We start from the raw sequence: 12,034 nt of genomic DNA, 5'->3' as shown, positions 1-12,034 counted from the left end.
TATGTCATTATTATTGTTAGGCTGCCTTAAAAAACGTACAAAATTATGTCATGAAAAAAGGGAAAGTCTAAAGACCTCGAAAATTTCTTGTTTATTTTAGACTTTATTTTATAATAGCTGGAGACCGCATATATACTATATCTCTACCGTGAACTATTTGTTACTACTATAAATACGAGTATATCACGGTATTGATTGTCAACAGAACTCCATTAAATTTAGTACGAAACCCACTCATATATTAACCTGGACCAGACAAATAGGATCATTAATTGCACTAGGATTCACCATAGCCGCTCAAACAGCTCCACGATTACGGGTGTGAACCAGCCCGGAAGTGATTCGTCTTATAAAAGAACATAATCTTGGTGGGAGGTTCGCAAAGAGAGCGGTGCAATGGAGGAGCCACCACAACTTGAGCTCAGCAACTTGGAGATACAGAATACAGGGCCGGGCACCAGAGATGAGATAGCAGGTGAGTTTTCGTGCCTAGCTAGCTGTTCACAAAAATCTGACCAATTCGTTGTGCAATCCAGCGAAACAGAAGAATTTAATTCTTTTAGTCCTGAGCTTCCCGTGTGGATTGATTTTCTTATTGTCAGTGCGAATTACCTTGTGCAGATGAAGTGGACGACTGTCCAATCGAGGAGGTTCGGCTCACCGTGCCGATCACTGACGACCCGACATTGCCCGTGCTGACGTTCAGGACATGGTTTCTGGGGCTCATCTCGTGCGTGCTCCTGGCCTTCTGCAACCAGTTCTTCGGTTACCGTCAGAACCCTCTCTACATATCCTCCCTCTCGGTGCAGATCGTGGTCCTGCCGATCGGCAGGCTGATGGCTGCATGCCTCCCTCGTAAGGTCGTCGGGATCAAGGGCACCCGTTGGTCCTTCTCTCTCAACCCAGGGCCGTTCAACCTCAAGGAGCACGTGCTCATCACTATCTTTGCCAACAGCGGCTCCAGCTATGTTTACGCCGTCGGCGTTATCACCATCGTCAAGGCCTTCTACCACCGGGATATCCACCCGCTCGCCGCCATGATCCTCACTCAAACAACCCAGGTGTTGCTAAACATTCTGAATTTCCTCCCGTAATTTGATCACTTCAGTTCGGATTTCATTTGGCACCGACTTGTGTTGAACTGTTGATGTGCTGGGGCAGCTGATGGGTTATGGCTGGGCTGGGCTCTTCAGGAAGTTCCTGGTGGACTCCCCCTACATGTGGTGGCCGTCGAACCTGGTACAAGTCTCACTCTTCAGAGCGCTGCACGAGAAGGAGAAGCGGCCCAAGGGAGGGAGCACGAGGCTACAATTCTTCCTCATCGTCCTGGCCACCAGCTTCGCCTACTACATCGTTCCCAACTACCTCTTCCCGACCATCTCCAGCATTTCCGTGGTGTGCCTGGTATGGAGAAACTCTGTGACGGCGCAGCAGATCGGCTCAGGCACGCACGGGCTCGGCGTCGGGTCGTTTGGCCTCGACTGGGCCACTGTGGCCGGCTTCCTGGGCACGCCACTGTCCACGCCGGCGTTCGCCATCATGAATGTGATGGCGGGGTTCTTTTTGGTGGTGTACGTGCTCTTGCCCGTGGCATACTGGAGCAACGCGTACGACGCCAGACGCTTCCCCATCATCTCTTCCAGCGTGTTCATGGCCAACGGCAGCCGGTACGACGTGAGCCGGGTGCTCGACCCGGCCACCTTCAAGTTCAGCCAGTCCGGGTATGATGACGCCGGGCAGATCAACCTGAGCATCTTCTTCGCCTTCAACTACGGCCTCAGCTTCGCCGCGATGGCCGCTACTCTGTCCCACGTCGCCCTCTTCCACGGCAGGTGTGCATTTGTTTGTGCAACGATTTATTGTGTTGAATTAAGGTCGCTGCCATATTTGCTGTTCCAATTAAATCGGAAAACGACAGATCGATATGGAGGCAGACGAAGGCGACGGTGAGCGGGCAGGCCGGCGACATACACACGAGGCTGATGAAGAAGAACTACGCGGTCGTGCCACAGTGGTGGTTTCTTGTGATGCTGGTGCTGGTGCTCGGCCTCTCTATATTCAGCTGCGAGGGGTTTGGGCAGGAGCTGCAGCTCCCCTACTGGGGCGTGCTCCTGGCGGCCGGGCTAGCCTGCTTCTCCACGCTCCCCGTCGGCATCATCACCGCCACCACCAATCAGCAACCTGTGAATGTGGTGACCGAGCTCATCATCGGGTACCTGTACCCAGGCAGGCCGCTAGCGAACGTGGTGTTCAAGACGTACGGCTACATCAGCATGTCCCAGGCCATCATGTTCCTCATGGACTTCAAGCTGGGCCACTACATGAAGATCCCGCCGCGGTCTATGTTCACTGTCCAGCTCGTGGGGACCGTGCTGGCCTCGTCGGTCTACTTCGGCACATCGTGGTGGCTGCTTGAGAGCGTAAGCAACATCTGCGACCCGGCGAAGCTGCCGGCGGGGAGCCCGTGGACGTGCCCTGGCGACGAAGTCTTCTACAACGCGTCCGTCATCTGGGGCGTGGTCGGCCCGCAGCGCATCTTCGGGCGCCTCGGCCGCTACGCCAAGATGAACTACTTCTTCCTCGCCGGTGCGCTGGCGCCGGTGCCCGTGTGGGCGCTGTCCCGGGCCTTCCCGGAAAGGGGGTGGATCCGGCTCATCAGCATGCCCGTGCTGCTGAGCGCCACAGCAGTGATGCCGTCGGCGCGGTCCATGAACTACCTCATGTGGGGTGCCGTCGGGCTCACCTTCAACCACGTCGTCTACCGGCGGTACAAGGCATGGTGGGCGCGGCACAACTACGTGCTATCGGCTGCGCTGGATGCTGGCGTGGTGTTCATGGGCATGGCATCCTACGCCATGCTGCAGTCAAGAGGCATCTACGGTGTGAACTGGTGGGGGCTGCAGGTCGATGACCACTGTGACTTGGCTCGTTGCCCGACGGCGCCGGGAGTCAGCGTCCCCGGTTGCCCCGTGCAGTAAGAAGCTGCTGGAGCTTCACCTGGCTATCTAGGATGGTTAATTAGCGTTGTAGCTCTTCCAGGAAACAGAGAGCTAGGGAACCTGAATGTGTCAATAACCCCACAGCGTATCGGCTTTTGAGCTTAATTTCTAGGTTTTGTGAGGTCGCATGAACTGAAAGAACTGTACATGCATGGGCGATTCTTTACCTGGAGTAGTGAGTGAGAGGGAGGTGCCGACCTTAACCAAGATTGATCCTGCCTTTGCCTCGGTGCACTGCTGGCATGTGGGTTTCAGCGCTGCAAACACTGGTGACTTCACCCACACCCATGTAGTTTCAGATCAGCTCGAGGACTTGGTGGTGCAAGACAAGAAACAGAATTCAGAGTAGAGAACTACAGATAGAAAGGGTTTTGACACATTGGTAATATTTACATGCTGGATGCTTTGGAAACAACAAAACAGTCGTGTCTTTGGCAATGCCCGACAACGATGCTCAGCTGCAGTGCTTGCAGGCAGAATCAAGGTCTAACTTAATCTATGGAACATAGCTGGAGGAGAGTGTGTAATTTTTTAGCAAGAGATAACAGCTAGGTGTTTGTAGGGAGGGTGTAAACTGCAATCCGTGTTCGCACGGGTCTGTAGTATCTTGTAATTCAACTTCTACCTTATATAAAATTGTGGTACGTCATTGGGGTGCTCTAGAAAAAAAAATGAGAAAGAAGAGAGCAAGAGCACTGCCCTGTCATCCGTAACGTGGCTATTTTCCTAGTAAGCTCAAGCCAATCGAAATCACACGAGATTACGAGAATCAGTGCTATTTGCGCTGAGCTGCCCCAAGCATGGTGATTTCTTGAATATTTACTCAATACACATCACATACTGCTGGGTGCTAACAAGGTTGCGAATTCACAACTCACGTGTTCTGAATGATGGCCTTCCTACCTTTAGGCATCGCAAAATGCAACAGCTTGTTTTGTTGATTACCTGAAGATCATTTAGGAAGATCTTTCTACATCCACCCGGGTCTTTATAATTGGGCAAACAGGTTGCACATGCAGAAACGTGGCTCTTCGAATTGCTCATCTAGGGTAATCTACTCCCTGATAAATAGGTTACCTTCAGTACTTTCTCAGCTTCTCAAACAGCCAACTAATTGAATAGTCGTTGAGGAACATGGAGTGCAAGAACTGCAGAAATCATAGGAAACAGCTGAAGTCACAAGAATAGCTAAAAAGGATGTCATCATAAGTCATAATGAAGATGGTGTGGCTGAGCTTACCATCAGATAAACTGAAACAACCATTGCGTGCGAAAATTTCTGATGGGTCCATAGACTGATTGGATAGCAAGATTTTATCCAAGTTTTCTTGGCTGAAAATAAAGATGGGCCACTATGCAATTAGTACTCGTTTTCAGGCATGATTAATTGCCCAAACTAACAAAAGGTTCCATTTTTAGACTATTCTAATTGGTCCAAACTAATAAAAGTAGCATAGATCAAATGTGCGTTTTCCCTTTCTATCTTAGTATCCATTCATTCAATACGCATCCGAATCTAAATCGAGTTTCTCTGATGGAATCAGAGATTTCCAAGTTGCAACATGCCCTCTAATGCAATTATTCCGAATTCAAACAGCAGTCAAGATCCTTTATTTTCAATTATGTGATACACATCCTAATAAAAGTAGATTGTCTTGCGATTAAGTTGCAGACCCAAACATCGTCCAGCCAATAGAAAACAAGAACTATCATTATGAAACATAGAATAGCAACAGGTCCTGACCTTTTATTTGTTATATTAGCAAGATTGAATAATCTCAATATCAGTCAGCAATGTCAGATTGCAGCTTCATTGCAGAGGTGAGCATTGCCAAGTAGAAGGAGTATGAAGATCTGCACCATGTTTAAATCAAAAAAGAAAAACAGATGCAAATAACTTGAACCAGGACACTGCTGGCCATGACAAGTTTGATACAATGTACCATGACCAAAAACTACTGGCACCATTTTAGGAAGAGGATTAGTATCTAGTATTGTTAATTTGTTATTGTTCGGCCTGGGTAAGGATACAGAGACCAGGTGTAGGACACTCACCGTTGTCTAGCCGCTGCAGGGCCTATCTTCTTAGCGACGCTCTGAGGCTTAGTTGATTATTGGTTGATTGGAATTACATATAAGTGCTTATATAGGTGACTAACTTGATCCGCAAGCCGGATCACAATACGAACTATTGTCCGAACCATAATGTCATACTCCTAATTTAATTGGACCCTTCCTAATTTGGAAGACCCAACCATATCCAACACAAATACTTCTCTTAAGACTCATTCTATCTCTAACAATGCTTTATATAATGCCTACACGGATGTGCAAACATGAGGCTGCTATGGCATGGATAGGCTAATCCCAAACTGCTGCTGTTACTGGTTTGCCACGTGGGCAACAAACACAGGACCCACATCACAGAAAATTATATGCAAGACTAGAACACTCACCGAGACCATGATGGAATCAATTTCCTTCTACACCTTGGTTCCTCTTCATGCTCCAAGTCCTCGCTGTCCTCTTCATCAGAATCTTTACATGGAGACATTACATAGGACTGCAACAGATTCACAGAAGAAATGTAACTGGTATTCTGAAACCAATATGATGTCTAAAATATTATGGCAAATGAAACCAGTCAAAGCAACCCATAATGCAGTTCCTTGTAGTTTTATCCCAGCTGTAAGCAGGTAACTGATGGTTGTAGGTGAGCGTTTCTCCAAGTTATCAAAGTATATATGGCTGATGGAGAGGGCGACTAAAGACACGATGAATAAATGAAGCAAGGAAAAGAAATAGTACTTGATCAAACACATTTTATTCCGTGACAACCCACGGGCATTCAACTAGTGATATGTACATTCAGAACATCCGTAGGGTTTCACACTGCATTTAGTTATGTACATTTCTAAATATAACAACTCAGAAAGTGCCTAGCTACTCTAAAACAGCCTGCTTGTACAACTGCTCAAAGTTTGGGTCTGATATATTAGCCAGACGGCTGACCGGCTGGCGCGACAAGGCCTGCAGCACCACCCGCGATGCCTGCTCTGCGACCAAGTGCCCGAATCCATGCGCCACCTGCTCATTGAATGCCCTTTTGCCAAGCAAATCCGCCATGATGCTCTGGCCTGGCTGCGCTAGTCCTGCAGAACGCCAAATGACAACGACGAATCCATCTTCACTTGACTCGCCGATGCAAAGCATGCAACGGCCAAACCACTTCGCAAGGGGCTCGGGACTGCAGCATTGCTCCTGCCCTGAATGAATATGGAAACATCGGAATGACTGTGTTTTCAAAGGCGCACAGCCCTCCACTAGCCACCTGATGACCAAGGTCAAGGAGGAGGTGATGCTTTGGCTCAGGCTGGTGCCATATGGGTCTACGAGATTCCCCGACATGGGACGTCCATTTGCACCAAATCTGTATACTGTAACCCACCCCCTAGGAGGATTGTAAACAACTCTATCTGAAATGAGACACAGAGATCCTTTGCGTTTTCTCGCAAAAGGATTACGCTGCATTTTAATAAGTATATTTGGAACATACGGTATAGTTTTCATTGCTTGCTGGCATATCTGGAAGCTTAGGAATGCAAAAAAAAAGTCAGAAATGGGAGGCCAGTCTTTGCTGCTTGGCGCAGCAATTTCTCTCATGACATGCTTCTTCATGTGCATAAATTTTCAGCTAAGCCTTCTGACTCTGTAAAGTACTGGGTTCTTGGTTTACCAGAGTTTTTATGTTCGGTTTGTAAATAGTTTGTACATACTTTCTTTTTTAATAAAGTTCTAAGACTGGGGCTGTTTCGCTAACAGCCGGTCAAAAAAACATACGGTATAGTTTCACACTGCATTTAATTATGTTCATTTCTAAATATACGCAATTCAGAAAGTGTCTAGCTACTCTAAAACAACTCAAAGTTTGGGTCTCATATATTAGCAATTAACCAGGTCAATAACTTCAATGTGAGTGATCGCGATTACTGTACACAGGTAGTCAGGCACAAAAGAAGATTTTGATAGTTATTACCTTATCAACAGCATCTGAGAAGCTTTCCTGCACCTGAAGTGTAGAACTTTTAGACCTCCCATTTGCGAGGTTGTTGCTTTCAGATGCCATAAATCTATGGACAGATTCTGTCCTTTCACCAGGTACTAATTCGTGTTTGAGCCCTCCAACTAAATCATTTCTTGGCTCTTTGTCATCCTGTCATGGTTAAATAGATTGAACACCAAATACATATATTTGATGCAATCTGAAAATCCAATACAACTTATAGTGTGTACTCACATAATTGTTCCGACAACCATCTTTTTTGCCATGTGTAGCATGCATTCGATCCACCTGCTGCTCTGGTATCTGTGCCCCTTCTGCACATTTCTATTTTCTTCCATTTTCTTTATTTTCTTCATCTCCCCTCCGCCTCTTCCTAGTAACAACATCTGTGCCTATTTTATTCTTCTGCCCGGCTTGTTTTTGTTTTTGTTCCCCCGCTTGCTTTGCTCTTTCACACTCTAGTCCTGCCGCTGCTTTGCACGCGACTCTCTCATTTTGCTTCTTCTCTTGGCAACGCTTTGCAGCTTCAGCTGCTTAAAGTGCCTTCACTCTAATATCTTCTTTTACTGCAAGTGAAAAGTTCTGTTTTGCTAAGAAAACTGATCAGAAATATCAGCAATATGTGAAAAGTGAAAGCATGGTAAAGCTTTCCCTGAGAAGTGCAGTGATTGAAAGATCACAGTAGTGCAGTGAATTAACGTACATTTGAACTAAGGCTAACTACAAAGAGATGTGACTTACCACATGCTGTTCTAAATTGTTGATTCTGTTTTACAAGTGGTACAAATGGTTTCCATCCTTTCCCAAGATTTGTCTTGCTTCTGTGTCTTGGATTTTTTCTGTTCAGAAGTGCTGCCCTGCTTTCTCTGTCATGGAGGGGTTGTGACACTTCTCCTTTCCTAATTGAAGAAGCATGGTTCTCCTTTGGGTTCTTCATTGCTTGGTCAGTTCTGATATGCAAATGGCGATCAGGATCCATACGGTAAGCTTTTGGGGTTGTCAAACAAGGCCTGCCTACATCCACATATCTTGTGGGAAAAGAGGGTTTTTTTTCTCTGCTTCGGCAGGAGCTAGTAAGATGGTCAAGTGGTTTTCTGTCAGTCAGATCTTGGGTCAAATAATTTGTACCAGGACATCCAGGTAGCACCTCTTTGTTCTCATTTTCTTCTGCAATATTACTATCTTCATGAATTTGAAAGCATGCATGTTCTGGTATAGAACCCATACACTCCAAATTAGATCCGGTTCTTCGTGACAGCTTTTTCAGGCTATACTTGTGAGCTGACGGGGTCAAAGGAATGTTACTATCCTCTTGAACACTATTAGCATTTCCTGAACCATAAGTTTGGACATTGGACATCAGAAGAGAATCATCGAATTCCAAACTATATTCACCAGGAATTCCCAAATTGTTGATATCATAACTTGGATCATGCCATTTAGTATCAACAGAATCGACTGAGCACTGGCTCACGAGTTTCTCAAACCTAGCTGCCAATGACTCATATTTTCCACACAATGGTTTCATCTTGCTGCCCATCTTATACTTTCTGGAAAGATTGCAGCTCAAGTGAATCAACTTCTCAGATTCACAAAGTCCCACAAATGTCCTTTCTTTGACAGTTGAACTCTTATTCTTAGATGGAATAGGAATGTTAAAGCTCTCACACTGTTGCGCAGTTTCATCATAGTCAGCATAAATATCAACATTTTGCCATGGAATAGAACCATGAGATACTTTCTTTCCATCATCAATACCTTTCTCATCGAATTCTAGGCTCGCATGGTGATTCTTCTGATATAAAGCATACCTTGGATCAGTAGTTGGAGAATCCGTGATGGGATAATTTTCTGTATTCAGCACTCCACTTCTAAATGCAACAAAATCTATCCCGGTAAGTATTTTGTCTTCTATGGTTGCAACTTTTACATCTGTGTCAGGATTTGCAAAGCAAGAAATTTTCTGGAAACAAAGAACACAGCTTGTTAGAGTTCACAAGTTTCCCTATAACTAAACACTTCACATGATAAGAAACAAAATACAAGTAAGAAACTAGATGCCATATTGTAGTAGCATATGAACTAGATAACACAGCCAAATTGTAAGAGTATTTCAGATGGCATATTGACATCAGATGGCTGAAATCCAATTTTACAGTTTCAAATTTAACCGTGAATAACTGTGAATGTACAAGTAAAACTGATTTATGTAAACATCACATGTTTCCAAGTGCAATAATCAATTACAAAAATGATTTTGAAGGAAAAATGCAATACATGTTTGAAAAAAAAAAAGTACCTTACTTATGCAGCATGCATCGCCATCAAAGAAAGTATTAGAGTAATTAGGCGAAGAATTGCTCACTTTATCGAGACCATTTTCCAAATAATGTGATTGAGAATATTGAGGAACTAACGATGCACTAGAACTTGATTGACAGTTCATGGCTACTCTTTCACAAGATGAATCCAAGCATTCCTTTGCTGATGGTGTACTATTTCTTTCTGCAGTTTGCAATATCTGTGCACCTTCAGATGAAGCCCCACGTATAACTGTTGATGTCACACATTTGCCCATGTTATTTCTTGGAGAAACATCATATGCTTCAGTCTGAATCAAAAGTTTTGACTCAGCATGACCAGACTGTTTAAGATGGCAGCTGACTGAATCTAATACTGGTTTTATTTGGAGACTCTTATTTGCTGTGGACAGAGAAGAAGATCCAATGTGTGCATCCCCAGTTTTAGCTGTCCTAACAAATTCTGGAGATAGTTTAGGCAATGAAGTTTGCATCTGAAATGGGTCACTCCGTGTAGATATAAAGGCATCTGAAGCACTAGCACTACAGAAATCATTATGATTAATTGTTCCTGGAAAAGGAATGATGTTCTGATATAAACGCTCATCGTTGGCAGAGTTGGGCAGCAGCTTCTCAAGATTAGCAGCAGACTGCAAGGAGAATGTGTTGAATGCACCACATACATGCGAATGCGAGTCATGTCGACAACCATCTTCCAACATATTTTTCTGGGGTTGAGGAGAGTGTCCACGGTCATCATCTAATATTTTGTTTTGCGGCGATCCCAACATTTCTTGAGCCCCAGAAGTAGGCCCTTCAAGAAAATCGATTTCAGCAGTGTGGACTGTGTCCTTTCCAGGCATTGGACCGGCCATAGAGTCGATTCCTTCAAGAAAATTAGGTTTGCCAGACTGTAATAAGGCATTCTCAAGCAATGGGTTGGCAACAGAATTCGGTCCTTCAAGAGAATAATTTGCAGCAGCATGTGTTGTTTCCTCTTCGGGCAGTGGACTGCTGACAGAATGAAGTACCTCATGCAAGCTAGCTTCATGAGAAATAGTAGCAGATAGGTCTTCATTCGGGGGGTGCACAGAAGCAAATTTGGTAAGGATAGCTTCAGACATGCAACTCTTGCTCTGATTAAATCTTTCAGAAGAACCAGTGATATTACAGCTACCCGGCTTGACGCCACGGAATTCAAGTGGTTTGGGCTTGGACACCTGATGGTTGGTAGGGGGTGCAAGATGAACAACGTGTGCCTTTTTCAGATTAGCAAGATCTATAGGTGGCTTTCTTAGAGTATTTCCTGCACAAAACACTGCAGTCAGTATTCTTGTTTCCTAAATCCTGGGATAGACAACTGAGTAAAAAGAGGAGAAAATATACAAGTGACCACACATGAGATATTTTGGACTGCCCATATTCCCGAATTGGAACCTTCAAATCAGTACAGCATATGGGAAACAAAACATGACACCATTTTCTCACTACTCACGCCATCATGTTCAGGTAAAGCACCATCCAGCTGGCTGGCTATCCTATGTAATAAGAGGAAAGGCAATGCCCATATTTGTTCGCCGCAATTTTTGTTGTCAGCTAACTTTATTAAATGTTTGGGAATCGCCCCATGGTAGATGAAATTCAGAATCTCCAAGTCCAAAAATAATCTGAAGATACCAACAACGGAACTGCCAACATCGTGTCTGCACACTATCCATCTATTCATTCACATAATGACATTTTCACCGAACTGAAAGGGGTGAATTTATTATGGAACACCATCCCCATCCTCTGAAAGTTGATTACATCGCTTCGAAGCCATAATTGGGCTCCCAGATAGCTCAAGTTATATTGGTGAGCCCAAATTCAATGCGACACTACTTTTCACAGCTTTTTTTTCAGTACAGGCGACCCTAATCGACTGCTACAGCGCTACATAAAGAAACCAAGAAACGGAAACAAAATAGATGCTCCGCGCCCACGGGTGTACCACGGCGGAACCGAGGCAAACCATCAGCGTCAAAAACACCAAACCGGAACCTGAAGTGCAACCACGGGGGAGATAAGAAACGGACCTTGCTCCACTATGGCGGAGGCGAGCTGCGGCAAGAGCCACGCCGGGGGGCGACTGCCGGCGGCGATGAGGGAGCAGGCGATGGAGTCTGAGGAGGACGCGACCTGCTGCCGCATCTGTGCCTCCACCCAGTCCCGGTGCTCGAAAACCTGCATGAACATCGTCTCCATGGCGAATCGAGCGGTGGGAGTGATCGGAGCTAGGGCTTGGTGGTCATGGAGGCGCGGCCGAGGCGAAATTTTTGAATCGGGGACGGGGGAGACGGCAGAAGAGAAGAGGAGATTGTATTTTTTTTATTTTTTTGTGTAGGAAAAGCGGTGGGATTTTGTGTGGTGTGAGATTGAATGGCCCAGATGCTTTGTGTAGGTGTCCGTTGTTGGGGGCAAAATAAACGGAAACTGTTTTTGCGCTCTCGAGCTTTGGTGCTCTCCCCAACTTTAGAAAAACTAAAATACATTTTTATAAGTTATCAAAAAATCTGTAAATAATTTTAAAGATTGTCAGTGATAAATCTTACAATCATGCAAAATCTCAATCCAAAATTCTTTTTATTTTGTGCTAGACAGAAATGACAAAATCTGATATATTTTGGAAATTT

At 45.2% G+C, this 12,034-nt stretch overlaps 3 protein-coding genes across 4 annotated transcripts; 1 reads left to right on the top strand and 2 right to left on the bottom strand.

Moving 5' to 3' along the window:
• The first annotated feature begins 220 nt into the window (after positions 1-220).
• LOC124670737 (oligopeptide transporter 1-like) lies at positions 221-3,382 on the top strand. Of its 2 annotated transcripts, XM_047207304.1 has the most exons (5): positions 392-475; positions 622-730; positions 810-1,061; positions 1,162-1,832; positions 1,919-3,382. In XM_047207304.1, the coding sequence occupies exons 2-5, from the start codon at positions 710-712 to the stop codon at positions 2,976-2,978; spliced, it is 2,004 nt and encodes a 667-aa protein (XP_047063260.1). In that variant the 5' UTR covers positions 392-475; positions 622-709; the 3' UTR covers positions 2,979-3,382. The 2 variants fall into 2 exon arrangements, with proteins under 2 accessions (XP_047063197.1, XP_047063260.1); XM_047207241.1 differs by having other exon boundaries at positions 221-475; positions 622-1,061.
• A 454-nt stretch (positions 3,383-3,836) lies between these two features.
• LOC124671013 lies at positions 3,837-9,387 on the bottom strand. Its single transcript, XM_047207487.1, has 7 exons — positions 9,362-9,387; positions 7,804-9,025; positions 7,297-7,628; positions 7,036-7,212; positions 5,456-5,562; positions 4,240-4,331; positions 3,837-4,147 (listed from the first exon to the last, which is right to left on the bottom strand). The coding sequence occupies exons 3-7, from the start codon at positions 7,339-7,341 to the stop codon at positions 4,110-4,112; spliced, it is 459 nt and encodes a 152-aa protein (XP_047063443.1). The 5' UTR covers positions 7,342-7,628; positions 7,804-9,025; positions 9,362-9,387; the 3' UTR covers positions 3,837-4,109.
• Positions 7,653-11,606, bottom strand: LOC124651425. Its single transcript, XM_047190529.1, has 5 exons — positions 11,438-11,606; positions 9,362-10,668; positions 8,337-9,025; positions 7,804-8,012; positions 7,653-7,714 (listed from the first exon to the last, which is right to left on the bottom strand). The coding sequence occupies exons 1-5, from the start codon at positions 11,604-11,606 to the stop codon at positions 7,653-7,655; spliced, it is 2,436 nt and encodes an 811-aa protein (XP_047046485.1).
• Positions 11,607-12,034: the final 428 nt, after the last annotated feature.

The sequence above is a fragment of the Lolium rigidum genome, chromosome 1 (genome assembly GCF_022539505.1).
Source record: "Lolium rigidum isolate FL_2022 chromosome 1, APGP_CSIRO_Lrig_0.1, whole genome shotgun sequence".
In the NCBI taxonomy this organism is placed as follows: domain Eukaryota; kingdom Viridiplantae; phylum Streptophyta; class Magnoliopsida; order Poales; family Poaceae; genus Lolium; species Lolium rigidum.
Note: the sequence above shows the minus strand (reverse complement) of the source record. Positions and strands in the feature narration are given on the sequence as shown.

Excerpts from the sequence above, each read along its gene's own strand:
- LOC124670737 (XM_047207241.1), top strand. The coding sequence starts at position 397 with ATGGAGGAGCCACCACAACTTGAGCTCAGCAACTTGGAGATACAGAAT. Across the intron at positions 476-621 it reads CACCAGAGATGAGATAGCAG|ATGAAGTGGACGACTGTCCA; the intron begins GTGAGTTTTCGT and ends TACCTTGTGCAG. Across the intron at positions 1,062-1,161 it reads TCCTCACTCAAACAACCCAG|CTGATGGGTTATGGCTGGGC; the intron begins GTGTTGCTAAAC and ends GTGCTGGGGCAG.
- LOC124671013 (XM_047207487.1), bottom strand. The coding sequence starts at position 7,341 with ATGCATGCTACACATGGCAAAAAAGATGGTTGTCGGAACAATTAT. Across the intron at positions 7,213-7,296 it reads ATGGTTGTCGGAACAATTAT|GATGACAAAGAGCCAAGAAA; the intron begins GTGAGTACACAC and ends TAACCATGACAG. Across the intron at positions 4,332-5,455 it reads TTGATTCCATCATGGTCTCG|CCAAGAAAACTTGGATAAAA; the intron begins GTGAGTGTTCTA and ends CTTTATTTTCAG.
- LOC124651425 (XM_047190529.1), bottom strand. The coding sequence starts at position 11,606 with ATGGAGACGATGTTCATGCAGGTTTTCGAGCACCGGGACTGGGTGGAG. Across the intron at positions 9,026-9,361 it reads ATGCATGCTGCATAAGTAAG|AAAATTTCTTGCTTTGCAAA; the intron begins GTACTTTTTTTT and ends CTTTGTTTCCAG. Across the intron at positions 8,013-8,336 it reads TTGACCCCGTCAGCTCACAA|AACTGACCAAGCAATGAAGA; the intron begins GTATAGCCTGAA and ends TTTGCATATCAG.